The sequence below is a fragment of the Colletotrichum gloeosporioides genome (genome assembly GCF_011800055.1).
Source record: "Colletotrichum gloeosporioides strain Lc1 chromosome Unknown consensus_30, whole genome shotgun sequence".
Classification (NCBI taxonomy): Eukaryota; Fungi; Ascomycota; class Sordariomycetes; order Glomerellales; family Glomerellaceae; genus Colletotrichum; species Colletotrichum gloeosporioides.
Genome location: NW_025544675.1, coordinates 210,656 through 238,547, shown reverse-complemented (window position 1 = coordinate 238,547; position 27,892 = coordinate 210,656). Strand labels below are relative to the sequence as shown.

At 55.4% G+C, this 27,892-nt stretch overlaps 7 protein-coding genes across 7 annotated transcripts; 4 read left to right on the top strand and 3 right to left on the bottom strand.

Annotated features, from left to right (window-relative positions):
- Positions 1–656: 656 nt before the first annotated feature.
- Positions 657–3,320, bottom strand: GCG54_00008720 (Staphylococcal nuclease domain-containing protein 1; the record flags this gene model as incomplete). Its single annotated transcript, XM_045408681.1, has 1 exon — positions 657–3,320. The coding sequence occupies one exon, from the start codon at positions 3,318–3,320 to the stop codon at positions 657–659; it is 2,664 nt and encodes an 887-aa protein (XP_045266424.1).
- Positions 3,321–4,699: 1,379 nt separating this feature from the next.
- Positions 4,700–5,705, bottom strand: GCG54_00008719 (Superoxide dismutase [Cu-Zn]; the record flags this gene model as incomplete). The annotated part of the gene is made up of 4 exons (XM_045408680.1): positions 4,700–4,722; positions 4,778–5,026; positions 5,111–5,290; positions 5,693–5,705. The coding sequence occupies 4 exons, from the start codon at positions 5,703–5,705 to the stop codon at positions 4,700–4,702; spliced, it is 465 nt and encodes a 154-aa protein (XP_045266423.1).
- Positions 5,706–10,545: 4,840 nt separating this feature from the next.
- Positions 10,546–15,666, top strand: GCG54_00008718 (Rho1 guanine nucleotide exchange factor 1; the record flags this gene model as incomplete). Its single annotated transcript, XM_045408679.1, has 2 exons — positions 10,546–14,637; positions 14,689–15,666. 2 exons carry the CDS (start codon positions 10,546–10,548, stop codon positions 15,664–15,666), a joined length of 5,070 nt encoding a protein of 1,689 aa, XP_045266422.1.
- Positions 15,667–16,935: 1,269 nt separating this feature from the next.
- Positions 16,936–18,891, top strand: GCG54_00008717 (uncharacterized protein; the record flags this gene model as incomplete). Its single annotated transcript, XM_045408678.1, has 4 exons — positions 16,936–17,434; positions 17,492–17,605; positions 17,666–17,930; positions 17,991–18,891. 4 exons carry the CDS (start codon positions 16,936–16,938, stop codon positions 18,889–18,891), a joined length of 1,779 nt encoding a protein of 592 aa, XP_045266421.1.
- Positions 18,892–19,940: 1,049 nt separating this feature from the next.
- Positions 19,941–21,490, bottom strand: GCG54_00008716 (uncharacterized protein; the record flags this gene model as incomplete). Its single annotated transcript, XM_045408677.1, has 3 exons — positions 19,941–20,069; positions 20,125–20,379; positions 21,041–21,490. 3 exons carry the CDS (start codon positions 21,488–21,490, stop codon positions 19,941–19,943), a joined length of 834 nt encoding a protein of 277 aa, XP_045266420.1.
- A 1,406-nt stretch (positions 21,491–22,896) lies between these two features.
- Positions 22,897–23,613, top strand: GCG54_00008715 (NAD(+)--arginine ADP-ribosyltransferase Chelt; the record flags this gene model as incomplete). The annotated part of the gene is made up of 1 exon (XM_045408676.1): positions 22,897–23,613. One exon carries the CDS (start codon positions 22,897–22,899, stop codon positions 23,611–23,613), a length of 717 nt encoding a protein of 238 aa, XP_045266419.1.
- Positions 23,614–24,431: 818 nt separating this feature from the next.
- Positions 24,432–27,830, top strand: GCG54_00008714 (FAD-linked oxidoreductase patO; the record flags this gene model as incomplete). The annotated part of the gene is made up of 9 exons (XM_045408675.1): positions 24,432–24,521; positions 24,558–24,643; positions 24,686–25,090; positions 25,626–25,822; positions 25,970–26,263; positions 26,319–26,743; positions 26,799–27,435; positions 27,492–27,613; positions 27,663–27,830. The coding sequence occupies 9 exons, from the start codon at positions 24,432–24,434 to the stop codon at positions 27,828–27,830; spliced, it is 2,424 nt and encodes an 807-aa protein (XP_045266418.1).
- Between the last annotated feature and the right edge of the window lie 62 nt (positions 27,831–27,892).

Here is a 27,892-nt window from a genome sequence, read left to right as displayed (position 1 = left end):
TACCCGCATCCAGTAAGAGCCAAGCGGCAAAATGATAAGTCTTCAAAGTCATATGCGCTGCAAAAATCTTTGGGAAAGGTGAGCGAGTCTGTGCCGCGCCAATGTCAGATCAGATCAGGTCCAGCCAGCAACAGCAACAACAACCGCCAAGTCCACGTCACGTATCAGGAAACTCCGGGTCTCGGTATTCTCTGACATTCCATCTCCCACCACCACCGCTGTCCCCCCTCCCCCCTCCACCCCCCGTCAGCCGCAGCGCGGACAGCCCGCTCGCCTGCAGGGCGGCGTGCTTCCAGTTTCCCGCCGAGTGGCCGAGTAGTGGGGGGCATGGCAGGGGTGTATGCCATGGAACATTGAACCGACCGGCCGATGATCCCGACCGCCAACTTGCGCAACATGCGACTTCCGCGCACCGGGTGCTCCACGTTACGTAACCCCGAGGGACGCTGTAGAGTCCCGTCACCGTCGGAAATCCACACCGCAGCACTCACTCACTCGCTCGCCGTGATCAAGAGGGGGAGGGGAGGTGAGGCTGACTGCGAATAAAAACAAGGGCTTCGTTTGGCCCTGTGCGTTGTACTTCATTAACGCTATTGCATATTATGTATGACTTTTTCCTAAACAACCTCCTCCTTTTTCTTTGGTATCACATTCCCTTAATCCTCGGTGATGTCGCCGTACTCCCACATGCCTAGCCTCTCCTCCTTAGCTTGTGCCTCAACCTCCTTAAGGTGCTTCAGGTAAGCGGCGTGTTGGCTGCTGCGCTCCCAAGCCTTGAGCTTCTTGGGCACCATGGCCATGCCGTTCGCGACGACCTCCTTGTTGAGAGAGTCGTTCGGACCAGGCTTCTTGTCGCTGGCGTTGTAGTCAAACAGAGTAATGTAGCTCAAATTCTCCTTGGTGTCGACAAAGTCGAAGCTGGCAACCAACTCCCTGCCCTCGGTGAGCTCCGCGAGGAATCCAATGGAATCCTCGAGATAGTGAGGGGCGTTGGGCAGCTGGAGGAAGGAAAGCGAGGCGTCAATGGCCTGAGCCTTCAGCTTCTGGGTGGTGAACTGGGCCTGGTCCAGAGGACGGAGCTTAGACCAGGGCTGCTTCTCCGTGTTGCCGTAGTCGATGTAGACGACCTCGGCCACCTTCGCCGCTCGGTCGTTGGAGCGGATGCGGGCACGGTACCACTGGCCGTCTGCAGAGAACTTGGCGGCGACAAAGTCACCAGTCTTGGGGGAGTCGCTGATGGGCTTCGCGTTCTTCGAGTCCAAATGGAACTTCTTGAAGTCGTTCATCAGAGTGGTAAGAGCGGCAGTGCCCTTACCAATCTCCTGGATCTTGATCTTGCCGTTGCCATCAATGTTGGTGATGACAACGTCACGGTAGTCCTTCGGCTTGTTATCGTAAGCCTCAGGGGTGTCGTTGGTGGTGGTGTCAACAGCGACAGCCTCCTCCTCCTCGTCCTGGGAGGGGTCCCAGCTATGCCACAGGCCCTTGCGGCCCTCCTTGGCCTTCTTCTCCGCAGCGAAGAGTTCGTTGGCGTTTCCGGACTTCTCAGCCGAGTAGGCGTGGACGGAAGCAAGACCCTCCTCAACCAGGATCTTGGCGAAGCTCTCGCGGTTGACGTACAGGTCACCGATGTATCCGCCAACCTTGTCAATGTCGTAAATGTCCACCTCGACGTCACGCTGGTTCAGGCGGCGGTTTGCAAGGTCAGCGGCCTCCGCGCCGAATTCCTCACCCTTCTCGCCACGGGGACCGGGGGCGCGAGGAGCGCGGACACCACCAAGAACCAGGGTGAGCTTCACTCCCTCGCGGGGAATGAGAACGGTGAAACGGGAACCAGACTTAACAAAGTCAACAATGGCAGGGACCTTCTTCTGGCGTTGCAAAGTGGCCAACTGGATCTTGGCCTTCTGTACAGACTCGGAAGCGTCGACCCACTGCTTGAGCTTAGGGGCCTTGCCGGACCAGATACCCTTCTTCTCTTCCTTGGCCTTCTCCTGAGCAGCGAGAAGCTCGTCGTAGTTGGAGGCGCGGTCGGTGTCGTCCTTGCGATGGCGGATAACGGTAGCGTAGCCCTCCTCAACAAGGATGAGACCAATGTTCTTGCCCTTCTCAGTGACAGTCGCAACATCGCGGGCCTCGAAGCCGTCTTGGGCAGGCTTAGATCCGTCAATGGTAACGTGGACGTGCTTGCCAATAACCTTCTTGCGAAGGAACTCCTTCGCCTCATCCCTGTAGGGGGCCTCGGAGGGCTCGTTAGTGCGGGGACCACGGACACTGCTGAGGTTGATGCGCTTCTCCGTAGTGCCGGCCTTGTTACGGACGATAATGGTATCGGCGCCAATGATCTTGGCAACGATCATGTCTGATTGAGAGCCGCCAGCCTTGGCGACGTGGTGCTGGTGCAGGCGAAGCTTCTTGTCCTGGGCGGCCTTCTCGGCAGCGCGCAGAGCGGCCATCTTCTCGCCGAGCATTGTGGAGTGGAAGTCGTTGCATCTCGCCAGACCCTCTTGCAGGAGGAACTCGGCGATGTTCTTGTTGCCGTTGGGGTGAATAAGAGCAGCAACGAGCTGGCCCTGGGCGCTGGCGCCAACGATGTCGACCTTGACGCGGCGCTGAAGCAGTCTCTCCTCGACGAAGCTCTTAGCCTCGTTGCCAAACTCCTCTGCAGGCTGGGTCTGGCCAGTGGACTGAACCGTTCGCTCGGTGGACGGACTGCGGACTCCGGCAAGGAGCGTCATGACCTGCACGTGCTTCTTATCCGAAAGCAGAAGTCGCACGAGCAAACGGTCTCCACTGAGAACACGTTCGACGATACCATCGACAGTCTTGCCCTTCCATTGCTTCATGAAGTCGGGGCCGCCGAGGTCATTCTGGACCTCGATGCTGCCACCAGTGCCAGCCCAGAGACCCTTGCCCTGGTCCTTGGCGTCGCTCTCGAGTTGGCGCAGGTTGTCGATGCGGGCGAGGACCGTCTCGTCATCGTCCTTGCGGCCCGCCTCTTCCCTGACCTTGAGCCAGCCAGCCTTGATGGCCTCATCGGGAAGGGAGGGACCATCGCGGGAGAGGAGAGCAGAGACAAATTCGCGGCCAGAGTTTACTTGGTATACTACTGTGCACTGGATCTGCTTGCCAACGACAAGTTCTCTGAGGAATTCTCTTGACTGAAAGGCATAGGGCTCGTCGCCATCCTTGCTCAGGCGGGGCGCGCTGACGTAGGCGAGGGAGACGGTCTTCTCGGCTTTGGGGTTGTTCGGGGCAGTAAGAACCAGAGTGTCGCCGCTCAGCACGCTCTTGACCTTGGCGAAGAAAGTTTTCGACATGATGGGCGATCAAGAAGCGGCTGGGATACTGGGAGGTAAACTGTGCTGGTTAGCGCATAGTTCTCCGAGCTGTTTGCAGTGACCGTTTCCATGTCTCGTCCCTGCCGTCTTAGACATTTGCAGACAATTGTTCCAAAACGGCATAACAATGAGCTTTCGGATGATGTCTGCATGAAAACTGCGGACCGAAAGAGCTCGATAGTCTGGTCTTGGAACCAAACACCTAGCGGAATCGTGGCTGTTTGTTCAAGATGGGGCTTCAAGAAGCTCACGTGGGTAGACGCAGGTCGCGCGGCAGCCAGCAGTAGCTTCCATGAACAGCATCCAGAAGCTAGGTCGGAGCACCAATGGGAACAAAACAGAAACCATGGACTTACTATAGAAAATGGAGAATAGAGAGGAGGATGTGGTGATGTTTTTCGGAGGGGGGGAGAGTGGGAGAGAAGAGTACGGAAAGGCGACTGTTCGATGAACGTTCGACAATCGTACCGCCTTTTTGACAGCTTGCCTCAATTTCGGCCGGTCTCGAGCAGGCAGTGTGGGGAAAGGAGGTTCAGGGACCACCCGACGACAGGGGTAGCAGGCAGCCGGCCGTGGCTGCTACTGGCCGCTGGCTAGACGAGAGCGGGGTTGAGGCGACCTTAGGTAAGGTACTGCTGTCCTTGGTGCTAACTTCGGGGGGTTGCTAGGGGGCAGCCACGCAGCTTCTCCCTGAAGCGTCTCACCCCAGACTGACCGCCCCAGCTGGGACCCCTCAACAGCTCGTGAATGGACGGTGCATTCACTTAGTTCCATGTCTCCTCAGGATGCATCGGCAGAGCGTCCTATCTGCCGTCTAGATATGTATGGGCTGCTCATGAAGATTGCCAAAACTCCATGAGAAGTGCAAGACCAGTGCTGAGCCTTAGCTAAGAGATACTCAAGAATCATGTCAACATTGACAGTGTTCACGTCATCCTTTACCCCTCACAGTGCAAGGACCACGCCCCCACCTCCGTTCCGAGAACTTCGACTGATGCAGGCACTTCATGAGTTCTGCTGTGTAGTCAGGGTGCTATCATGATCTCATGATAATACCCAGTCTTCGTGTTTTCTGTCGTTCCTATTGTCTATGGCATGCTTGATATCTCCGTCGTAGCTGTTCATCCGCAAACAGAGCGGCTCAAAAGCTACACATTCACGTGATCAGACATTACGGTGATTTTGTTTATTGCAAGAGGTATTTTGGACTCTTAGCCCGAGACTACATTTTCAAAGCCTAGATTCCGTCACTACAGCTCTGGTATCGGGTTGAGAAGGCCCCCTGATGGTCGGGCTACTCTCAAAACCCCGCCTCGGGACGTAGTGTATCCAGCAAAGCTAGCTCAGCTACTATAGACTTAGTTGGAGATACCAATGACACCTGAAACGATTATTAGCTTCTGTCATCTTTAAGAGAACTATTCACGGGCACATACCGCAAGCGGGACGGGGACCAGCGTTGCCGGTCTTGAGGGACTCCTCGTTGTCGCCCTTGCCAAGGTCGTCGGTGCCGCCGTGGACAACGATGGTGCGGCCGATGACGGACTCGGGGCCGATCAGCTTGACGTGGGAGTCAGTGACGGTGCCCTTGGAGTTGCCGTTGGCATCGGTCTCGATGTTGCCGAGGTCACCGACGTGGCGGTTGGAGTCCTCGGGGGCGCCGTGAGTCTTGTTGTGGGGGTTGACTGCGAGACAAGGCCATCTGGTCAGCAAGCTGTGCCGCGTTTGCTAGCGAGCGAGGCGCTGGGTAACATTGTATGCTGACTTACAGTGAGGGCCGGCGGAGGTGCAGCCGTTGGTGTTGTCACCGAAGGTGTGGATGTGCATGCCACGCTTGGCGTTGGCGTCGTTGCCGCTGATGTCCCAGGTGATCTTGGTAGGGGCAGACTCGGACTCCTGCTCAAAGACGATGGAGCCGGTGACCTTGGAGTCACCACGGACGACGCAGACTGTGGCCATCAAGGTTAGCAAAGTTGATTCTGATCGACCGGTTCATCATATCCCCCCATGCCTGTCCTCCCCCAAGAGGAACGCAGCATCCCGGCTTCTCCACGACGGGAACGACGGGAGCTTCTCAATTCGGGCCAAACGGATCGAAGAGCAACGACGCAAGGGACGAAGAGGATGGAGATCGTTCGAGGCTGAAGATTGGCCAGCGGCAAGCTGCTCCCAGTCGAGGCCATGTCGCGGAGCCATCAGGGTGTTTGCTCAGCAGGAATCGTGCAAAAACCCGCTCAATCCAGCGCAAATTGGATGGTTGGACTGCGTTACCCCTCCATCCCAGCGCCGCTGCTCTGCACTAGGGGAGGGAAATGGAGTGTGCGTCCTGGTATAAAGGGTGTCCAACTTACCAGCCTTGACCATTTTGACTGATTTTAGATTTGTTTTTCTTGAGGTTGGGTGTTGTTTGTGATTGTGATGCTCAATCGATAGTGGTTGAGGAGAGAAATGACGAAGGTTTAGAGGTAAAGAGGGGAAGAAGCGCAGAGAAGTACCTTATGGAGTCCCTGGTTTTGGGCAACAGCAGGAGAGACCGACGGAACAGTGAAAGCACAGAGAGGCGGGCGGGCCGGCACAAGCTTGCACAAAGTCTGTGACATCCAATGGGGGCCGCTATCTCTTCTCCTCTCCTCTCTCAGCATCGAATTGGGAATGGAGAGGAACAATTCGGAATTCCGAGGGACAGCTCGCCCCTCCGTCTCTGCAACAACCACATCTCCCCTTTCCGCCATCCCGCCAGCCAAAACAGCACAGCTTCTATTCACTGCCCGTCTCTGCCAGTGGGATTTCATGGTGGGGAAGCTGTGTTGCCCCGCTTCCAGAGCAGCATCGACATTATCTCATCGCCGTCATGCTGAGGAAAGTGGATTCTTATTGGCCATTGGTGAGAGCTGATTGGTTCGCTCTGCCTGGGTACCGCGACGTGATTACAAATGGCAGCTGCAATGCCACATAGAGACGACCAAATAGCCTCGCGGTGGCAGAACACCAGCGACGAACAGGCTCCGTCATAGGAGCTGACAGAAGAGGCATCAGGCGCCGTTCGTGGGAGAGCCGATTCTCGGACAGCTCTGCACGGAGCGCGGAGAGGACATTTCTCCGCGATGCGATCCCGCCTTTGAGGTGTGGAGGTCGCCAGGCACGCAATACCCCTCCCATCCATGGCTTGAGCCGGACCGGCGATTTGGTTCAAAGCGATCCGCCGCCGACAGCGAGGCGTCAGCACCAGCGGTAGTTGGCCCGCGAATGCCGGGTGGCTGGGTGAGAATTACGGGAGGCATCCGATGCTTCGGTCATGCTGCTGTGAACTTTCGACACGACAACCTTGAGCATTCCCTCTGCAGCACCTCGTTGCTGAGCCTCTCACAAGGTAGACTATCTGTGTCGCAGCATCAGTAGCAGGGTTCTGCCCGGCACTTGATGAGCCAGAAGCCAGCATTACATGACAAAGCTGGTAACAATCGAGAGCTTCATGGACAATGCACGATATTAGCTAGGCTAGCATGAAGCTTTGGCCATATAGCGGGCTGGCGGGGCCTATGTCGAGATATCATGTCGTTGACATCATCGTTGTAAATGAGCAACTGCCGTTAGATACGATGCAAACCGACTGGACTCTGTCAAGATGGTTTGGTTGCGAAGCATCTGAAAGCTTGGATATGCTTCAGCAATGTTACTTGGCTGTTTTGGCCATCAGCTTCACTTTCCAGCAGACCTCCGGAACGAGCGGCAACTGGTCAAATCATGTTGTTTGGAAATCGACTGAGCGCTTTCTCTACAAGTCGTGGAGGGAATGAAGCCCAGAGGCTCGCAGTCCGGACGACGGACGAGGGCGGTTGCAGCTGGAACAAACTTGAAGCACGTAGGGTGCCCGCTGTCTCTCCTGCATAAAGGATGAACCCCCAACGAGGTTAAGTCGGGCATTTGCTGGCCGGGGGGAGGGCTGACGGGTGCGGAGACCCAATCCCGCCGCGCGCCGTGTCATTCATTCAGATGCAATCAGCCCTACGGAACAATCACCTTCGATTGTCGAGACGGCTGGCTCGGGGCAGTGCGTGAGACAACGGGCTCACAGAATCTCCTTCGGATTGATGGTATTTGCGGCCACCTTCAGGATGACCAGTGTACGAAAACGAAAAGATACTGCTCTATATTTCGAGGAAAAAAGGCATGGGCTGGTGGACGATTCTCGGCATTGGGAGAGCCAGCGACAGGTACAGAAACGGATAAGGAGGCCGGCCAAGCCTGCTGCATCGTGCGGACCGGGGGCCAAGATCGATCCTGGAGGGACACGTGGTGTCAAAGAGTTCGACGATTTCCCTTTCACTTTGGTGTTTGCAGGGCACGGTCGAGGAGGCCCTATGGGGATTCCTAGACTGCAAGCGGATTGGAATTGCGGTTCTCAGCGATGAAATCCGCATATCAGTGAGACACACCGTACTGCCCCATCGGACTATTGTCGTTTGCACAAGGCCTTACGGATAGATTCTCGCAGAAAAAATGAGCGAGAAGAAAATCAATAGTACAGCGAAGAAGCTGGGAATTGCGTGCTCCTTCCTTTTTCGCATTGCTAAGCGACCGTTTAACGAAGCTTGGAGGCTCATTTCTGGAGCTCCCGCGGGTCGCGATATACGGTCCTTGTCGGCGTCTGTGGGCGAGGATACGAGAAATGGGGTTCGCTAAACTCATAGAGCCTAGCAGCCATCTTTACAGATTAAGATACCCACCGGCAGGGACCCCGAGTTGTTGGAATTTTCCGTGCGGTCAGGGCGCCGCGGCGCGTGTGTGCGGACAGGTGCTGCAGGACGAGGACCAGGAGGCCAGGCCCGGTCAATCAAACCTAAGGTACGGGCCTGCAGCAGCCCAGTTGTGCGGTTTGTTGGAATACGAGAGAGGAGGGGGAGGGAACGTGAAGTCCCTGTGGGGGAATCAGAGAGACACCCGTCATTGTGAAGCCATGAGACTCGCGAGAGAGGTACGTTGTAGCCAAGAAGGAGGGGTGGCCGCCCGAGAACTCGGCGCAGAAGCTCAGGGCCAATGACCAATGGCCAGGGTGAGAGGAATTGACAACGGCTGTTCCGTCGTCAGCAATGTCGAAGAAGCAAAGACGAAACTGATCTGTGAAGAAAGCAGCAGCGGTGTTCCGAAGGAAATAAGGTGAGGAGGTGAGGTGAGGGGAGGTACTTGGGTACCGTAGCAGTTCCCAGTCCTGGATGATGAATGTCACAGGAAACGAAACAGATGAGAAATTGTGATTGGCCTCCCCCCGTTGTATTTTCCGACAGCCATTCCCCAAGTTCCCAACAGTGCGTCGTACTTTGTAAAAGAAGCAGGTACTCTTCCCACGAAGTAAATGCTAGCATTAACTTAGTTTCGGTTCATGTTGGGACCGGGAGAAAAATATGGTATCAGACGCGCAAGTCCTATGCGTCGTTGAAGGAGTGTCGATAATGGACAACTCAAGATTCAAGTACACTTTCTTATTGAGGCTTTGAACGCACCCTGTTTCTTCTTAGGCCCGTGGGAGAGGGGTTAGAAGGTTCCATCGTACGGGGACCAGAATACACACACGTACATGCACCTTAATTGGACGTATCACCCAAGTCAGCCCAGTCCAGCCCAGCCAGCGTCCCAGTCCCGGTCCCGTTCGTCCCAGTTCAATCTGGTGCGGCCAAGCCAAGACGCACCAGGCCCGTCTCAATTTCTGAACAGCAATTTTTTCTTCTTTTATTTCTGTTTCGTACCGCAGCTGTTACCGGTACCCGGCGTTGGGCACATATCAGCAGCACTGGGGTGTCAAAAAGCAGCAGCAGGTGGTGACACTAATATCAACGTGGGCGGGTTGTTTCTGTTGGTGCCTCATATTTTGGTCACAATTAGCCCAGTCGCAGCGCGTGGTCGTCGTCGTCGTCCTCACCCACACCACCCTCCACACTACTAACGCACACAACTTGCACCAGGACCTACCTAATTTCTTAGCGACATTCGTTGCAAAGAAACCAACCGTCTGTGTGTGGTGGCAGCATCAACTCTCTGTTTTCTCCTCACCTTGCACCACAGCAGCAAGTGACCGACGCCCTAACAATCCCATTCATCGTCTAGCCGAAGACGACAAGACGAGGGCTGTCCTGTCCGCCTGCCGACCATTGCGCCTGGTTTTCCCCAAATTCCGACGGGGTCAGGTCAAGTCAGGCACACCATACCACACCGAAAGAGACCCGAGGACGAAACACACGACGAACACGGCCAGTGTGCGACTCGCCTCGCTGCACATCCTCTCACTGTCACCACCTCACCTCAACCCGCCAAAAGAAGCAGAGGCCTCATAGCGCCTAGCACCATCCTTGAGAACGCGGGCATTGCCTTGCTTGTGTCGTTCTTGTCGTCGACGTCCTTACGCGCTGCACCTGCACCTGAACCTGCACCGCCAGCCCCGAAAGCCAAACCCGACGACGCTGACCTTGCGACTTCCCCGGTCTGTGACGACGTCCCAGCCCCGGTATTGTGGCTTGGTTGTCGCTCTCGCCGCCAGCCAGCCAGCAGCCAGTGACCAGCAGCCCAGCTTAGGCAGACGCTCCGCACTGTGAGCTGCCTCTACCGCACCGCACCGCACCGCTCCTCTTCGCCATCCGCCTGACGACGGTTACGCTCGTTGCAGCGCCCAACATCTTTCGACACCGCACCAAATTTGCGGCTTTGCATTGCACTTGTCATTCTTTCCCATCGCCTTTTACGTCCTGCCGTGGAGTCCTCCTTCGCCGTGCGACGGCTGCCTCCGCTGCCTCAGTCCTACGCCGATCAGCCCAACGACCTTCCCCAGCCCGCGGCCGCCGCAAATCACTGCCCAGAGCTGTGAGGGCCGCACCCAAAAGACGTCAGTCCTGCTAGGCCCCGTCTGCGCCGCTGCACCACCAGCAACCACGAGGCTCACCCCGCGATCACCCGGACAAGCGACCAACCTCATCCTTACGCTTCATCAAATATCATCCCCGACTCACCAGAGACCCAGTCCTGGGCGCATGCCGAACCGAACCTTTGAATAAGCGGCACACTGTGCAGCAAACTGTCACTCGCTCGAGCTTGCTTCGATCAGATGCAACGAACCCTCCCCGACACGCCGCTTCCGTCGACACAGTAGCCTGCGGCAGAGGCTGACTCCACGAACAATTTCTCGACATCGTTGCCATCCCCGCTCGCGATCGCCATGTCATTTCGCGACGGTCAGCGTCGTTATGGCCATGTGCCCCCGGTGCAGTACCCCACTGCCGACCAGTCGCAAGATCAGTCTTACCTCGGCCGACGCCCGAGTTTCAACAACGGGGACGACGCCGCCATGTTTGACCAGAACCGAGCGCAGCCTCCCCAGGGCCACCAGCATACATCTTCGAGGGGCGAGGACGAATTATTCTTGACCAGTCCGACTGGGTCGAGCCACTCTGGAGGTCGTCACAGCTACGGCTCGACAAACAATGCCCTGTCCGGCTACCAACATCAGTACCAAGCCTCGTCGCCTCCCACATCGTCTCACTCGACATACAACCCCCAGGCCTTTGCGCGAACGCCGTCGACGGCCTCAGCGACAACGAGCCTGCCATACCTCCCCCATCCGTCGCACCGATTCCAGTCTGCCGCCTCGCCCACTTCATACACTCCTCCCGCCGCTTCCAGCTACACGCCGCCTGCTTACAACCCGGCCGCCTACGCGGGCACCTCTTCGGCACCCCAGCGGCAGCCGACATATTCTGGATACAACAACTACAGCCAGGGCTACGGCTCTCCGACCAACTCACAGCCCTCTTCCGGTTTTCAGTCGCCTCCCGCTTCATACAACTCCACTTTCCAGTCGATGCAGGCCTCCGGAGCTTCGCAAGCCCCGGCTTACGAGCAGTCATACTCGCAGTCTTACGGCGACAACTACGGTGCGTACGGGACAAATGGTACTGGCTCAACATATGCGGCATCAGACACCTCGTCGGCCCCCTATCCGATGCAGTCACAGATGCCTGTCGGGCCAAATTACTCTGCCGATCCTACCTCCTTCTACAACAGGTCCACACGGTCCGACTCGGCAGCCTCCCCGATTTCCTCGCCGCAGATTCCGCAACACTCTCCTGGTCTGCAACGACATCCCACCAATGCCCCTCTTCCCAGTCGGCCGATGGAGGAGCCGACCTGGGACCCGAGCGCCGCAACCCCCACCGACGAGGACCAAGCCCAGCTGCAGGCCAACATTATGCAAGACATTGAGGCGGAACTGGGCGGACGACACCGACCCATACCTGTCAACGGTCAATTCTCCGACGACGAACTCTCAGGCTTACGACGCTACAACTCAGACCTCGCATCGATGAATCCATCCGCTCCGAACAGAAGCAACCCTACCCTCACGGTCGATTACGACGAAGACGACGATGACCCAGAGGGAACCGCGGGGCTTCTGGCCATGCAACAGGCCGACTTGGAAGACCGGCGGTTCAGCAACATGGCAGCGATTTATGACGCTGCCCCCGCGACTCTGACCCAGTTCCAACCTACCCCCGAGGAACAGAGCGACGGTACAGATCTTGGCGGCATGGACCTCGGTGCTCTGTCTGGTGGTTATGCTGGAAACTTGGCGTACGGCGGCGAAATGGGATCACCGCCGCGAGACGGATCAAGACCGCTGCCCAACCCGAACGACTACTCTCAAGCGCCCGCATTCAGGCAGGCTGAAGTCGACTATGGCGGCACCGGCGGCCTGCAAGCTCCATCGACTCACCGTCTGAGCTTCGACGAGGGCGATGAACGGGTATCACTCAACTCCAAGCAGAGCGGTAGCGAGTCTCCGTACAAGGAGGACTACCCTGACATTTTCTACCATCCCGGACTTACGAACAGGCCACTTCCAGCGCTGCCGCCAGGCCCGGGTAGCGATACAAGCTCCTTGCTGTCCGTACAGCAAACCACTCGCAGCTACCATTCCCACTCGCTCAGCACCGATTCCCGCACGCTCTATAACGACGGCTCCGATTATTACCAGCAGAGCACGACAACGGTCAACTCTCTACAATCGCCATTCCCTGAGCGGTCAATTTCCCTATCAAGCCACAGCCACACCCCTCAGGTGCAGGCGCCGACTCGATCACGAACTGACGCGGCTGAAGAGCGGAGGAAGATGGCCAGATACCAAATGCAGCAGCAACAGCTTGCCGCACAGCAAGGACTACCTTACGATGCCTACTCGGATACCGGAACACCTTCTTCGATGGCATATGATATGATCACCTTACCAAGCGGTCGAAAGAGGAAATTTGTTCCGTCCAAGTTGACATCAGGTGACATCAAGAGGTGTACAGAACCGTGGGCCCTGAGCGGAATCGCAAACTGGATCCGGGAAATGGCCGACGGCGAACCGGACCTGAAGCAAAAGTCAGTAGAGGAAGCGTTGCTGAAGCTCTTCACGGCCAAGGTTCCTACGATCAACGTTGCTGATGCTGAGCTTCTGAGCACGCTCGTGTCCCAGCTCATGCTGGACGCTGGTGTATTGGTTCCGGAAGAAGAATGGGTCAAGTTTGGAACCGGGCAAATTTCCGGAGTCTTGCCCCAGTTGACAGGCGCCGGCTGCTACGCGTCCAAGCTGCATGACGATGAGCCCCAAAGCGGCCGGTGCTATTCGTACCACTGCATGAGGACATTGAAAAAGGCCAACTTGGACGAGGTGCTGCTCGAGGAGGTAAAGGCTATTGACTGGAATGTCCATTATAAGGTTCAAGATGCGGACATGGCAGAGAAGCCGAAGAAGGAGGTTGAACGCCAACACGTTCTTCACGAAATCGTCAACAGTGAGGAGTTGTTCGTCAACCAACTCGAGGTCCTTCGCGTCCTCTACAGGGACCACTTACGCAACAGCCAGCCGCCGATCATTCCTCCCAACAAGATTGATAAGTTCCTTCAAGTTGTGTTCGGGAAGGCGGATGCTGTCCAAATCGTCAACAAGGATAATCTCCTTGCACAACTGAAGTACCGACAGCAAGAGCAGGGCCCCTGGATCACAGGCTTCTCGGACCTTTTCCGCGAATGGATCCGAAAGGCTCGCGATGTGTACATTGATTATGCGTCTCAGTTCCCTTACGCCGAGTACATGGTGCGAAAAGAGTCTGATCGTAACCTTCTCTTCCGCAACTTCCTGGATCAAGTACAAAAGCACAAGCGTTCTGAGCGTCTGGGCTGGCAGCATTTCCTCAAGACCCCGATCACTCGTCTGCAAAGATACTCTTTGCTCCTCGAGACCGTTGAGAAGAAGTCCATTCGCGATGACGAGGAGAAGGCGAATCTCGCAAGGGCAATCGCAGAAATCCGCAACGTTACCATGGAGTGTGACACCAAGGTCGCGGAGATGCAGAAGAAGGTCGAGATGATGGAGCTCAATTCCATGCTCGTCCTGAGACCCGGCTTTCATTCAGTCCTCAACCTTGACCATCTGGGCAGAGAGCTTATTAAGCAGGGCGATTTGCAAAGAATGGGTTCCAAGGGTGTCAGATGGGTCGACACGCACGCGCTGCTGTTTGATCATTACTTCATCCTTGCCAAGGTAGTCAGCCTCAAGGATGGCAGGGGTGAGAAGAAGTACGATGTGTCAAAGGAGCCGATTCCAATGCCTCTGCTGTTCCTGGATACGATGAACGACGATCCGATCTCCAAGCAGAAAGGCATCACAGCACCCCTGGCCCGGACCGGAGTTGGTGCAGGTGGATCAGATCCGAGGCTTAACAAGATCACGTCTAACGGTACTGAGCGCCCGGGCCTGGAACATGTTGCTACGAGCTCATCAATCGGTTCGACCTCTACCGCAAGGCTCACGCCATCCTTGTCTACCGACCCCGAAGGCAAAATCCTCTACCCCTTCAAGATCAAGCATCTCGGTCACGAGACCTACACCCTCTACGCTACATCGTCGCAGGCCCGAGCGGAATGGGTTGAAAAGATTATCGAGGCAAAGACACGCCATGCCAAGGCACTCTTCTCGCAGAATGCTGAGCCCTTCCGCCTTCGAGTGCTCGCCGACAGCGCCTTCGTTTATGATGCGGCGTCCGCTGTCGGAAGGCAACCAGGCGTTCCAATCCGGGGTACCCCGCTCGATCGCGCTGTCCGTGAGATTGAGGAGGTCTACGGACCTGGCAGGGGGCCCGCTCCGGTGTGTCGAGCGCAGGTCAACTGTGCTTGCGGGTTCAACGCCTTTGGCAAGTCCATCATTGCCATCGGAACAGACTACGGCGTGTATATTTCTGACGCGACAAATCCCCGCGGGTGGATGAGGGTAAGTGAAGCTTGTTGCAATTCTTGAGATATTGATGCTAACGATAGATAGAGCGTACAAACCTCAAGGGTCACGCAAATAGCAGTGCTTGAGGAGTTTTCGGTTTGCCTCATAATTGCAGACCGATCCCTGATTGCGTATCCGCTGGATGTGATTGCGCCAGTATCAAACTTCCCTGCTCCCGCTCACGACAACCCTAGGCGGGCCCCTCAAAGGCTGGCCAAGGATGTGGCATTCTTTGCCACGGCTCGCATGAAGGAGCGTATGCTTGTCTTCTTCAAACGAAGAGAGGGTATGCACAACACCTTCAAGGTGCTTGAGCCAGTATTCCAGAAAGCCTCGGAAAAGAGATCGCGGCTGTTTGGTGGGCACAGAGGCATCAAGGGCAGTACTGATTCGTTCCGCGACTATGATGAGTTCTACTTGCCGACAGAGTGCTACTCTCTAAACCTCTTCCAGAGCTACATCGCGGTGTCAACTGCCAAGGGCTTCGAGTTGCTCACTCTGGACAAGAAACAGACGATGTCGATCCCCGACCTGAAGCAACCAGCGATTGCCAACATTGCCAGCAGAATTAGAGACCAAAGGCCACTCGGCATGTTCAAGCTGAACGACCAGGAATTCCTGTTGGCGTATGAGGACTGCGCGGTCTATGTTGACAAGCACGGTGATGTGAGCCGCACTCTCATCATGGAGTACTCGGGCAAGCAGAAGAAGGCTACGAGTGCGACAATGTACGGACAGTACCTGCTCCTCTTCAACGGAGACTACGTAGAGGTGCGCAACGCCGAGAACGGTCGCCTCAGACAGATTATTGCTGGCCGCGATGTTCGCTGCCTCGACTTCGGTGTTAGAGGCCCGACGGGCGGCAACGCGACAAACAACCAGCAGAACAACTGGCTCGGCGGCCAAACGCCGGCGGGAGAAGACTCTAAGGGCACGGTCAAGATTTCCATGAGCCATCCTGAGCAACATGGCGTGCAGATTGTCTTGGAGATGCTTCTCAACGATGGACATATGGAGAAGTAAGGTCTGACATGAGATGGATGGAAATCTTGGGATGGGAGGAATGACGAGGAGGAAGCTGGGGGTCCCAGCGCTCCTATTTTCGGGGTTGGATAGATGTTGCCAGGGGCAAACTCCATCTAGAGCCCTCTTGGGCCTAAGGGCCATGTGCTTATTCTGCATGTTTTTACAACTAGCTTTTATTTTCCCCCGCAATATCGGGACGTGAGCATGAGAGCCGATGAAGGATTAGGATGCGCGGACCGCAAGGCGTTTTAGGAGGGCGTGTGGGTGGCTGAGAGAGAGTCAAGAAAGCTTGTTTCTGGTTTTATTATCTCCTTTTTCTTCTCATGTTCTGACGCTTTGGAAAGGAAGGCAGTTAGAAGCTTCTGAGGCCACGGCTGTGGGGAACAGAGTTTCTTCGATGTTGTTCTTTGTCTAGAGGGATCTCTCGCGATATAGGGGTGCGAGATCACCTTTGTTTTCCTCGGATGAGAATTTTAACGATTCCCACGTCAATTTGATGCCTTTTTGCGTGTGTCTGTGACCCCCCTTTTACAATGTTTCTGCACAATCTTTTCCCCCTTCTTTTGTTCCTCAACCCACTGTGAGAGCCCATGTAAAATCTTTAGAGGAAAGGTACTGGCACCATTGGAATGGATGTTGGCGTGTCAGCCGACGTCATCGTAAGCACGCAAGACGCACAGCAGTGGGCGGGGTTCTGTCAATCGAGAGTGTTTCTTGCGAATGAGCATGGCATAATCGACGAGCAATAAGGTACTTTGGTACTACATAAGCCGCGCCGGATCAGTTCCTGGCCTGCAGATGCAAGTTTGCTGGGGAGGACTCGCAAGCGATTCGCGTTGCTGACCCGAGAGTGATGGGGTGTTTGGCACGAGCGGATGAACAACGTTGCAGTGTGAGTCCGAAGAAAGATGGCGCTTCTTTTCTCTTCTTGGCCCTTGATTGTGGTCGCTGGGTTGGGTGATTTGTGTGAAAACAGGGGGGTGAGAATTCGCGGATTAGGATCTTTTGCCAGATGACGCCAAGCTGGGATTGGAAGGTGAGATATGTAAGAATGACCCGAATCGCGGTTGGGGCACTCGCACGCATTGCGAATGGTTGACTCATTTATTATGATGAGAAGTGACGCTCTGCGGTTGTTTAAAGCATGTCTTTTCGTTCTTGATCGAGAAGGATGCCAAGTGGTTCTTTAGTCTCGGCGTTGCAACACCACTTCAAACTGAATCAACGACAAGAAACATATGAAATCATATAATTTAACAGCCCATCATGCGCCTCCTACTCCTCCCCTCAGCCCTCATCCCCCTCGCAGCCGCAACATCCTATACCTGCCCGCCCCTCGGCCCCGTCCTGCCCGCCGCGCGCAACCCGTCCGCCCACCCAGCCGTCCAACGCGCCCTCGCGACCTTCCGCGCGTCTCTTGAAGAGGAAACGGCGGGGTTCGCAACCTCGGCCGTGTCGATCGCCGTCAAGTCCGCCCTCGAGGACGAGCCCCTGCTCGACTTCCACCACACCCCGCCGCGCCGCGATGCCCGCGGCGCACAGGGTGTGGACCAGGACACCGTCTACCGGCTCGCGAGCGTGAGTAAGGTGTTCACGGTGCTGGCGGCGCTGCAGAGGGACGATGTGGTGAAGTGGGATGACCCGGTTACGAAGTTTCTTCCGGCGCTGAAGGGCCAGGCGGGGGGGCTGGATGGGTTGGAGGTTGAGTGGGATGAGGTTACGGTCGAGGCTGTTGCGGTGCATGTTTCTGGCATTGGGGCCGATAGTGAGTGGTGGTTACGTCCTGGGGGTCGGAGAGGGAAAGTTTGCTGACGGGGTGCAGTGATGATGGACCGGGGACAGTATGAGGGCGACTGGGAGGCTCTCGGCCTGCCTCCGCTGGAGAAGAAGCCGGCCTGTGGCGGGTTTCTTGGACAGCGGCCTTGTGCTATGGAAGGTGAGTTGTTGGATTTCCAGTCGTGCTGGTAGGAGGCACGAGACGCTCATCATGCTCCAGACTTTATCGAGGTATTTAAGAACCGCCGGCCACCAGTCTACCCAGCCTACCAAACGCCCGTCTACTCCAACACCGGTATAGCCATCGTCGGGCTCGTCGTGGAGGCGGCCACCGGGAAGCCCTTCGACCAGGTCCTCCAGGAACTCATCCTCGACCCCGCGGGCATGTCCTCCACAACGTACCCCCATCCCCCTGAGGACTTGTCGACGCTGTTCATCCCTGAGAACGACACGATCTGGGACTGGAATCTGGGCGTCTTTGGCCCGTAAGTTTTGCCCAACACTGGTCAACATGAAGTATTATCGTGTGACTTACAGAGGAACAGGGCCGGGGGGATGTACTCCACGACGCGCGACATGCTCAGCTTCGGCGACGCCATCCTCCGCCACCGCCTGCTGTCCCCAGCCAAGACGCGCCGCTGGCTCAAGCCGTCGACCTTCACGTCCGCGCCGGCCGAGTTCGTCGGCAAGCCGTGGGAGGGCCTCTTCTCAGCCAACCTGACAGGCGGGCGGCCGGTCGAGGTATACGCCAAGAGCGGCGACATCTTCAACTACCACGCTGGCCTCGCGCTGCTGCCCGAGTACGGCCTCACTGTCTCCGTGCTCGCGGCCGGGCCCGAGATCTCGGCGGTCGTGCCCGCGTATTATAAGTGGAAGCTGTGGGCGCTGCTGCCGGGGCTCGTGCGCGCTCTGGACGAGGCGGCGCGGGAGGAGGCCGCGAGCCGCGTGGCGGGCCGGTTTGAGGACGCGGAGACCGGGTCGGCGGTGACGTTGAGGATTGATGGCGGGTGGGGGGTGCGCGTGGAGGACTGGGTTGTGAGGGGATTCGAGGTTGTGCCGAATTTGGGGCGGTACAGCCATACGGGGCTGAACAAGACGGGGATGGAGCCGAACCCGAACGTCACGGCGAGGGCGTATCCCACGGGGCTGGAGTCCGGAGATGGGAAGACGGAGGCGTGGAGGGCTGTGTTTGACTATTTCACGCCGGAGCAGCGGGAGGCGATTGATAGGGAGGCGTTCCATGCCGATGCGTCTTGCCTCAGCTGGGGCACTGTTGACCGGATCACGTACGGGTACAAGGCGCTTGACCATTTCGAGTTTGTGTCCGGGGAGGATGGGAGGGTTGAGAAGGTTGTGCCTGTCGCTTTTGGGGTGGAGTTGAAGAGGGTTGAGGGGGAAGGGGAGGGAGGAGCTCAGGCTGACTGGGGACGATCGGAAGAGCTGTAGACGATGGCTGTTGTCGATCGGACTTGAATAATGAGTTCTGCGAGAGTCATGCTGTTCGTAAGGGGGGCTTCGGGACGTATGCGGAACCGCACAGAGCCGAAGGTAGAAGACACTGAAGAGGGAACAAGTAGGTCAAGAACAGATGTGGCAGAAAGAGACCGGAATCTTTGAGATACGCCATTATCTCAATAATAAGCACTGTGAACCTAGAGATCGAATGCCACTTAGAGCTTTACTTCGTGTTTCTCGCGCGTGTCCTTTATTTCTGGGAACTTCAGACGTATAGCCAACTCAGAAGTTGTGGATCTCGGAGCTTATATCTTATTGCTTTATAAAGAGCCCAACTGCCTGCTGTTCTTCAGGTTAGTTAATTATATTCCGGTCCACAGTCTTTCTATGTTACAATACACAATGATAAAGCGTGGTCAAATTTGAGCTATATTGTTCGTGTTGGCCTTGTCAAAGTTGCTCACACTAATTGCTATTCTTATTATTCTAATTCCCCTGTCATTGTCTCTGTCGTCCTTATCGTTGTTTTCGTCTCTGTGATCTCTATTTTCCTTGTCATCTCTGTCGTCTCTATCGTCCCTATCGTTTCTGTTGCTCCTATTGTTTCTACAATTGCTATGCAGCTACTGTCTCTATCGTTCTTAATCTTTTGTCCCTTTTTGTTTCCGAAACTGTTAGATTGAAACTTGTGAAAGTATCTATCCATATGTTAAAACACTGTTATGTAAGTTCCAAAACCGGAATTGGCGTTGGGATTTCTGCTCCTACGAATGGTGGCAGTGCAAACATTTCTTGAAAGCACACCACATAGATGATAGATCGCTGCTGCAAAAGATTGGAAGATGTATAAGAAGTAGACAACAAGACTAACACCACTCCATTTGTAACCTAACTCACCAATAGACACTTTCCAAACCGTTTCTACCAGCAACCCATCGTCCTCCAGATTCCATGATATACCAGCGCAGAAGGAAAGATTTGATAGCCTGGAAACTGATTTGTCAATCACGTTGTCAGTTTCCAGAAGTCACGGCACTCACCTAAGCCACCCAGCCCCAAATGTTCTTGATGTTTCCACAGACATCAACAGGGGCTTCGTCCTGCTCAAAGACCATATCACACACTTGGTTCTTGGACGGTGCAACCCAGCAGGCGTAGTTCCCCTTGAACTGTTACAACAGGTCAGCATCACCTCAAACATGACACGGGCAATGGGGGACGTACGTCGATGCAGATAGTGGCGGAAAATTCACCGCCGCCGCCGCCCTGGTGGATCTGGCAGTTGCCGCCCTGTGGGCTTACCGTGGTGACCACCTGCACGTCTCTGGATGTCCACTTCCAGTTGTTTGCATCTACGCTCTCAAACCGGAAGCCAGTGCTGGCCTTGCGGGGGTAGGGGTCGAGAGCTTGTGTGCAGTACTCGGCGTTGACGGCAGAAATGCCGAGGGCGACAGCTGGGATGAGAGTAGAGAGCTGCATCTGCGTGCCCAGTTAGTAGTTTACAGGAATGGGCGTTGGACCTATAGAATACCTTGAGAATTATGGGTCTGGAATGTTGAACAGAACGTGATAGATAAGAAGCGAGTGCAGATGAGTTGATGCTGAGAGTAATAGCCTAAGTAGTCATGCGGATGTCAAACCTACTTATAGACCAAACCTAGCCAGTGCGATTACTTTCGAGCTCAAAGATATCATCACGATCCTCGTTACTGAGTTCGCTTTCGGGGTCAACTGTCAATACGAGTTCCGGAGGACGGAGCCGAAGGTGGAACAGACTAAGCTAGAGCAACCCGCAGTTGAGTGAACTCTCACTTTCATCCATTATTGATGGGTCTGAGCCTCGCTCTCCGATGTATCCCGCTCACAATTTGAGGCTGAAGGAAGCGGATTTTAGAGGTAACATCCGACGGGATGTGACTTGGGGGTCAGGTTGTGCATGATTTCTTGGCGCCACTTCCCAACGGTCTATGGTTTGGTTGCAGTACGATGTACGACGCACGATGACTAAATAGCTGGCTACGCATTGTGACATTCTCTCCGAGAACTAGACAAAGTTTCATATTGAAAACTCCACAGCAATCAGATGACATCTACTTCTGTTCCTCTGCTAAGAAGCATTCTCGAGCTCACATCCCAGTACCCTTTTACAAATCGTCGTCGCCAAGCTCTTCGCATCCTCCTCCGACATTTGCGTATCACCACTGCCGGTGTCCCATGTGATCTCTGTAATCTCCGCATCGTTTTCACCGGAATTCTTGGCTTCGGATCCGCGGAGTGCGGTCCCGCGGAGGCTGGAAGCAGTCACTTTCATCTGAAACTGCTCGTTGCCGGTCCAACTTCGGTACACATGGACCACTATATTGCCTTGTTCGTCCGGCCCATCCGAACGGCACATCCACCGATCTTCCATCGCCGCGGGCTGATATCCGTTGATAAGTTTGTCGGTGTCTGACTCCGACAGGTTGAGATGCCACGGCGCGGTTGCAGGGTGGCTGATTGGGTGGACATCCCACGTCGAGCCGGTCACTCGCTGACCTGACTCGTTGAGGGAGGCAGAATTGGCGACTGTGGATTCCGGCGGAGTCTGCATGCCTGGGGAAATAGAATTGAGAAAAGTTCGGAACATTGTGTGTTGTGTATGCTAGGAACTTGCAAGCTGGGTGGAGGTTGAATTGTGATGGGCAGAAGCTTGCGGTGTTGCTGCAATCTATTATTATCGGAGGTTGGAGCTTATAAGCCCGATGATGGAGCACGGGTGCTCTCTTTTTTACCACGTTTTCCGGTATTGGTCAGCTATTAAGCCGTATATGTGAAACAATAAAACCAACAATTCTGCCCATTTAAGGCTGGCTCTGTGCAGTGGAAGCCGGCGCAGATCACCGCTCGGCTCTTTCGGGATGGCATATAACTTTAAATGTGTACTGCCATCTTCCTAGTTAAAAGTCAATTAGAATATATTATGGACCACATCCCATCCCGGATAGAGATTGTCAGATGTTTCTATACCTTTGTGGTTAATACACTGGATACCTAGTGGGTTATGGCATAAGGGTCTTGACTAAGGCATAATCACTAAAACGTTGGTGATTATCTGCCTCACCGACTGCGAGATCACGAGAACTTCCTAAAGCGGCAACACACTAGTCGAACTCCAGTCTCCATCTCGTAGTTGCGTCCACACAACCGGAGACCTTGCGAGTCCGCGGAGAGACACGCGATACCGAAGTGAATCGTTCTCGCGTTGTCGTTAGTCGTACATCCGCTCCGGCACCGGTTTACCGGGTAGGATACTTTCAACGTCATTTTGTCCGCCCCGGCCAAGACTGCGCAAGAGCTTCATCAGACAATCGTCCACTTGGCGGTTGAGCTCTCAGCCGGACAACACACAGAATCCTTGTCGGGTATCTGTGGCTTGGGCTATTGAGGATTGATATATCCTTTGTATGAGAAATGCGCGCGTGAGATCTGAACTTCTTGTGGGCCTCTAGTGTTCAACATCCACAGTCTCACGGAGCAGTTTGAATTTCATCGCCGTCCGTATTTGGCCTAGGCATATGGATGAATCACGAACAATTTAACTAACATCAACTTTGATTTCGAGTTCCGACGAAACCGACGGTGGTTTGGCACTTGATGACGATGTCTCTTGACTTACTTGGTGTTATGGATACGTGAGACCTCCTGAGCTGGTATCTCGGGCGCGGGGTTTTGGCAGTCCAAAGTTCCGGTGAGAGAAGCGTGTTATTGGGGAGAGAAGCAGATTACTACCCGAAATTCGAGTGAGAGAGCAGCATGGCATGGGGAATGTATAAAACGATAAAACCTAGGCGACTATCCCGTCAATTCATGTCTTGTTGTCGACCAGCCTCGTCATCACAATCTTACACTCGTTAAGAGCACTCTCTTTTGGCCTTGTGGCAGTTATCTCATCATTGTCTCCATTATCCCCATATCTGTCGATATCCATTCGTCGTCCCCTATTGCTATCCATTTAAAATGGCTCGGCAGTACTCATTTGTATTTGGGTTGTTCCTTTTCTCCCTCTGGTCAATTCTCGGCTCTGCCGTCGACCTCTACAGAGCAGACTCCAGAGCCTTCTCAACCATTCAGGCCTCCAAAGGCTTTCTAGCCAAGGGACAGTCCAACATTGGCGTCGTGTCACCTGATACCAGTCTCTGGAACCACGTCAACGGCGCCGACAACGGCTTCAGCAAAGACGAAGACGGCTACGTCTCGACCACCTCTGACAGGAACCTCGCCCGCACCTGGGTCCGCCAGTTCCTTGGCAACAACGGCTACATCTACCGCATCCACTCCGCTCCCAACATGATCGACTGCCAGGCCACCCTCGGCAAGTACAACCCGTACCCCCAGGAGAAGGAGTTCGCCGCCCTCGGCGGCATCAAGGACAACCAGATCATCGGCTGGACGCAGGTCAAGAACGGCGTCGAGGGCAAGGAGCAGCTGAACCCCTTCTACCGCTCTGATATCTACGGAAACATGGGCACTGGTGGTTCTCAGCCCAAACTGGCTGCGTTCCCGCCCAACCACGCCGCGTGGAGCGAGGCGCCGTGGTCCGAGTTTGCGACATGCACCAGACGCCGCTCTGCCAGAGATCTGTTCAAGCGCGCCTGCTCGCCGGCCAAGAGCAACGTCGAGTACGCCAACGAGCACCTGGAGTACGTCAACGCTCTCTGTCCGGATTGCCTTTGATACTAAGGCAATGGAGAACCCTGGACGACGGAGACTCCGGACGACGGGGACTCTGGACGACAGGGACTCTGGACGATGAGGAGAGAAGAAGCCCGGGGACAGAAGGGACACAGGGGGCGACCGAGAAGAGAGTTATCCGGCTAAGCATAGATCTGAAGTTGTCCCTTGACATTTATGTCGGAATTGTATAGTTCAAGTGCAGTTCTACATCCCCATTCACAGGAAATATTTACTTCTTGTAAAGCAATACAATAGCAGCTCTGAAATCTACCGTTTCTGAGTTACCTATAAATCTGAAGCTTTCAGAAATAAAAAGAAATGCGAAAAGGATATACGAAGTAAAGCTATAAATAGAATTCGATCTCGAGGTTTATAGAGCTTATTATGGAAAAATAAGTTTGTAGTATTTTTTAAAGAGTCCAGTCTCTTGCTAAGACTAGAAGAATAATGACACAGATAACTTAAAAAGGGGTCATGGTACTTTTGAATTCTACTACGCTATCTGTTAAAGTGCAAACTCTCGGAAGATTCTGACACCTAGTGCCAGCGAAATGCTGGATTTACAAATGAAATTCAATATTGACACGGGCAAGTTTCTGGGCGGTTTCCATGTGGACTTGATTTAAGCTGCAGCTAACATTTGACGCCACCCGATGCAGCCTAGAACGGTGTTGCATGTACGAGCAATACGCGTTGCGGTCGCTTTCACACCACGGCCTAGCAACTGCCTCAAACTACTCCGCGGCATCAACTCATCTCGATCCCTGCGGCTCGGCTCGCGTCAGCCACACTTCAGTTCACCGTCTTCATTCTTCACTATGGAATTCAATCAAGCCAAGGTGTTTGAAGCGCTAGACGCCTATCGCGAGCACATCGCGTCCCAGATTCAGAAGAACATGGAATTATACGTGGATTATGTCTCGGGGCAGTTGCCACTGGACTAGGACTGGGCAGATGAGGAGATTAACGATGCCCGTATGGAATATCTCGAGGAACGATTAGAAATCGGCGAATACATGAAGGGCGTCAGGTTTCCGAGGATGTTCTGGTCCATTGGGATGACATAGCTCAGGTTGAGTGGGCTGGACGGAACAATCCGCCGAGACCCGGCCAACGGCGCTGGGATCCTTGAGGCCTACGTTTCTCACATCGAGGCGGCTTTGCGAGAAAATTCGCCCGAGGACATCAGACACACAATCAAGTCCCCAGCAGAGCTCCGCGTCGTGGCCGAGGAAGTCCACGGCCTGATTGGCCCCGGGATGCCGTACCACAACCACCACCAGCTGACCTTTTGGTCTCTGACAAGGGAAACGAGCCGGGTCAAGACACCGGAGGAACTGGAAGACGAAACGGGCTTGAACGGCTGGGATCCTCGAGGCTGGACGATGGGAGGCGGGTGGAACTCGGGGGACGGACAGGACGCCTCGTGCTGCGTGGTGTACTGCCGTAAGCCGGACGAGGATGGATGGAAATGGCGGTACGTCGTGAATCTGTGTGAGAGGGGGATGTGTATTTGAGAGCATTCCCGAATTTCTTGGATGGTATGCGCATTTTCGGGAGGGTCACTTGGAGAGATTGGCGGCTGAGGACCGGACGGCCAGGCTGTTTGATTGACAGACAAGTGGCACTTAACGGTCATGTCAAGTATTCTGTCTTAGACCATGCCGAGAGCGAAGGGTTTGTGATTGGGTACATTATCCCTTGACGTCCGTATGCAGTTGGCCGGGCCTGTCCCCGTTGGCCTACCCAACGTGCCCCCAAATGACACCCGCATACGTACCTGATGGGAAACACCGCTCCGTCAGCGGCTGACGGCCGAGAGCCTTATTTTTCTTGTCCGGCGACACAGGTTTTCTCACAAGAACAGATCCAACATTTCTTTCGAGCAGCGCGACGAGGCTGCGCCTTACACCTCGACACCGAACGTGATCCACTCCTCGGTCTTGAACTGGGGTCCAGGACGCCCGAGCAGGGGATCACCAACACGCTGCGGCGTAACCAACACAACGTAGCATTTCTCCTGCTGACGATCTCCTTTCCGAGAAATCTGGTGCCTTGCCTCATCTCGCTGCTGCATCTCAACCACGCCGCACCTGGCAGCTGAACACGGGCGAAGTCGCCCGGCCTGTCCTCCTCGTCTTGGGATCTCAAAGCCCCCGACTTAAAAAGGGGAGACTCCTTCGTCTGGATATTCGTGTTCTCAACTCCGGTAAGCCCCATCATTATCCTCCCATAATGCTATCCTCCACTTTCCTTCCATCCCTCGCTCTAGCCCTAGCATCCCTGCCATGGAGTTCGGCAGACACCACGACCCCATGCAAGTCCTTCCCAGGCAGCGCTGACTGGCCGTCCACAGAATCCTGGGCCGCGCTCAATGAGTCTCTTGGAGGCCGACTGCTGCAGCCGGCTGCTCCAGGAGCTGTCTGCCATCCCGGAGAACCGTCCTACGACGCCGGCCGGTGCGCCGCCGCGCAGGCCGGATGGAGCAAGTTTGACTTCCACAAGGCCGACCCCGTCTCCGTCATGTGGGACAACTGGAGTAATGACACCTGCCTCCCTGACGCGGCTTATCTGTGTCGCGCTGACGGATACTCTGCGTTCGTCGTGAACGCGACCACGCCGGAGCATGTCAAGTTTGGTGTCGACTTTGGTGCGTTTTATACCCCTCTTCTCGTGGTGATGGACTGGTTAACTAACGAGTATAGCGCGGGAGAATAATGTGAGGTTGATCGTCAAGAGTACGGGGCACGATTACCTCGGCCGCTCTTTTGCCCAGGGGTCTCAGTCCATCTGGGTGCACCATATGCAAGATGTGCAGTACCACGGCGCTGGGTTCCAACTTGCCGGGAGCGACATCGCTATCGAGGGGAACGCCGTCACCGTCGGGGGCGGCACCGAGCTGTACAACGCGCAGAAAGCCCTGGCCGAGCACGGGCAGGCCATCGTTGGCGGCGGGTGCGGGACGGTGGGAGTCGGCGGGTTCACCCCCGGAGGCGGCCACTCGCTGCTGGGCCCGCGGTACGGCATGGCGGCGGATAACGTCCTGCAGATGGAGATCGTCTCACCCAAGGGCGAGATCATGACGATCAACGAGGCGCAGAACACGGATTTGTTCTGGGCCATGCGCGGTGTAAGAACGGACATGATTTGACATTTACATGACTTCCCGATGTTAACTCGAGCAGGGCGGCCCCGGCACCTTTGGTGTCATCACATCCATCACCTTCTTAACGCACGCCTCGCCTGCGATCACTCACACCTTCTGGGCCATCAGAACCGAGCCTGACGCACCTTACCTCCCCGCCCTTACCGCATACGTCCTCTCCCAGATGCCCGCACTCGAACGCGCCGGCATGTCCATGTATTGCACCTCCTCGCGCGTGCTCATGGACAACCCCTTCCCGGTACAAAGCCTGCCGACGCAGATCGCAGGCATGATGGGCGTCGCCCTGCTGCAGGACCAGTCCAACTCAGAAGCGATGCAGGAGCTCTGGCAGCCCATCAACGCAACCATCGCCGCGCGCTGGCCCGAGGCCGTGTTCGTGCTGCAGACGGAGCAGTTCGCGTCGTGGTTTGACTGGTTCGACAAGTACCGCGACGCGCGGCCCGTGGGGTACCATCTCATCTTCGCGTCGCGGCTGCTCGACGAGGCGGCTCTGACTGAGGACGTGGACGCGCTGGCGGCGGCGGTCGGGACGGCCACGGAGAGGGTGGGCCGCGTAACGGCGTTTTTGGTGTCGGGGAGGGGGGTGCACGAGGCGGTGCCGCGAGGGGGCGGGAATGCGGTGCATCCGGCTTGGAGGAGGGCATATGTACACGCAAGTGAGTTTGCATTTGTAGTAGGTGGGATGTGGTGAAGACTAATGATGTGTGCACAGTGACGACGGCTCAGTTCCCTGCCATGAATGCCACGGCGAAACGGGAGGCGATTGAGCTTGTTGATGCGGCGGCGGAGGGGTTGCGGCGGTTGGCTCCTGATATGGGGTCTTATATCAACGAGGTGAGTGATCCGCATTGAAGCCGGAGAATGATTGCTTATTAGGATACAGGGCTCTGTGTATGAAAAGGACTGGCAGCAGGCCTACTGGGGTGCCAACTATGAGCGACTAATCGGTATCAAGAAGACCGTCGACCCGGACGATGTGTTCTGGTGCGAGCCGTGCGTCGGTAACGAGGGATGGGAGGTTGTGGATGAAGGACGGCTTTGCCGGGTCTGAGTTGAACCATAAGATGCAACAGAGGATGTGAAATACGAATTATCTCAATTAACTATCATTAT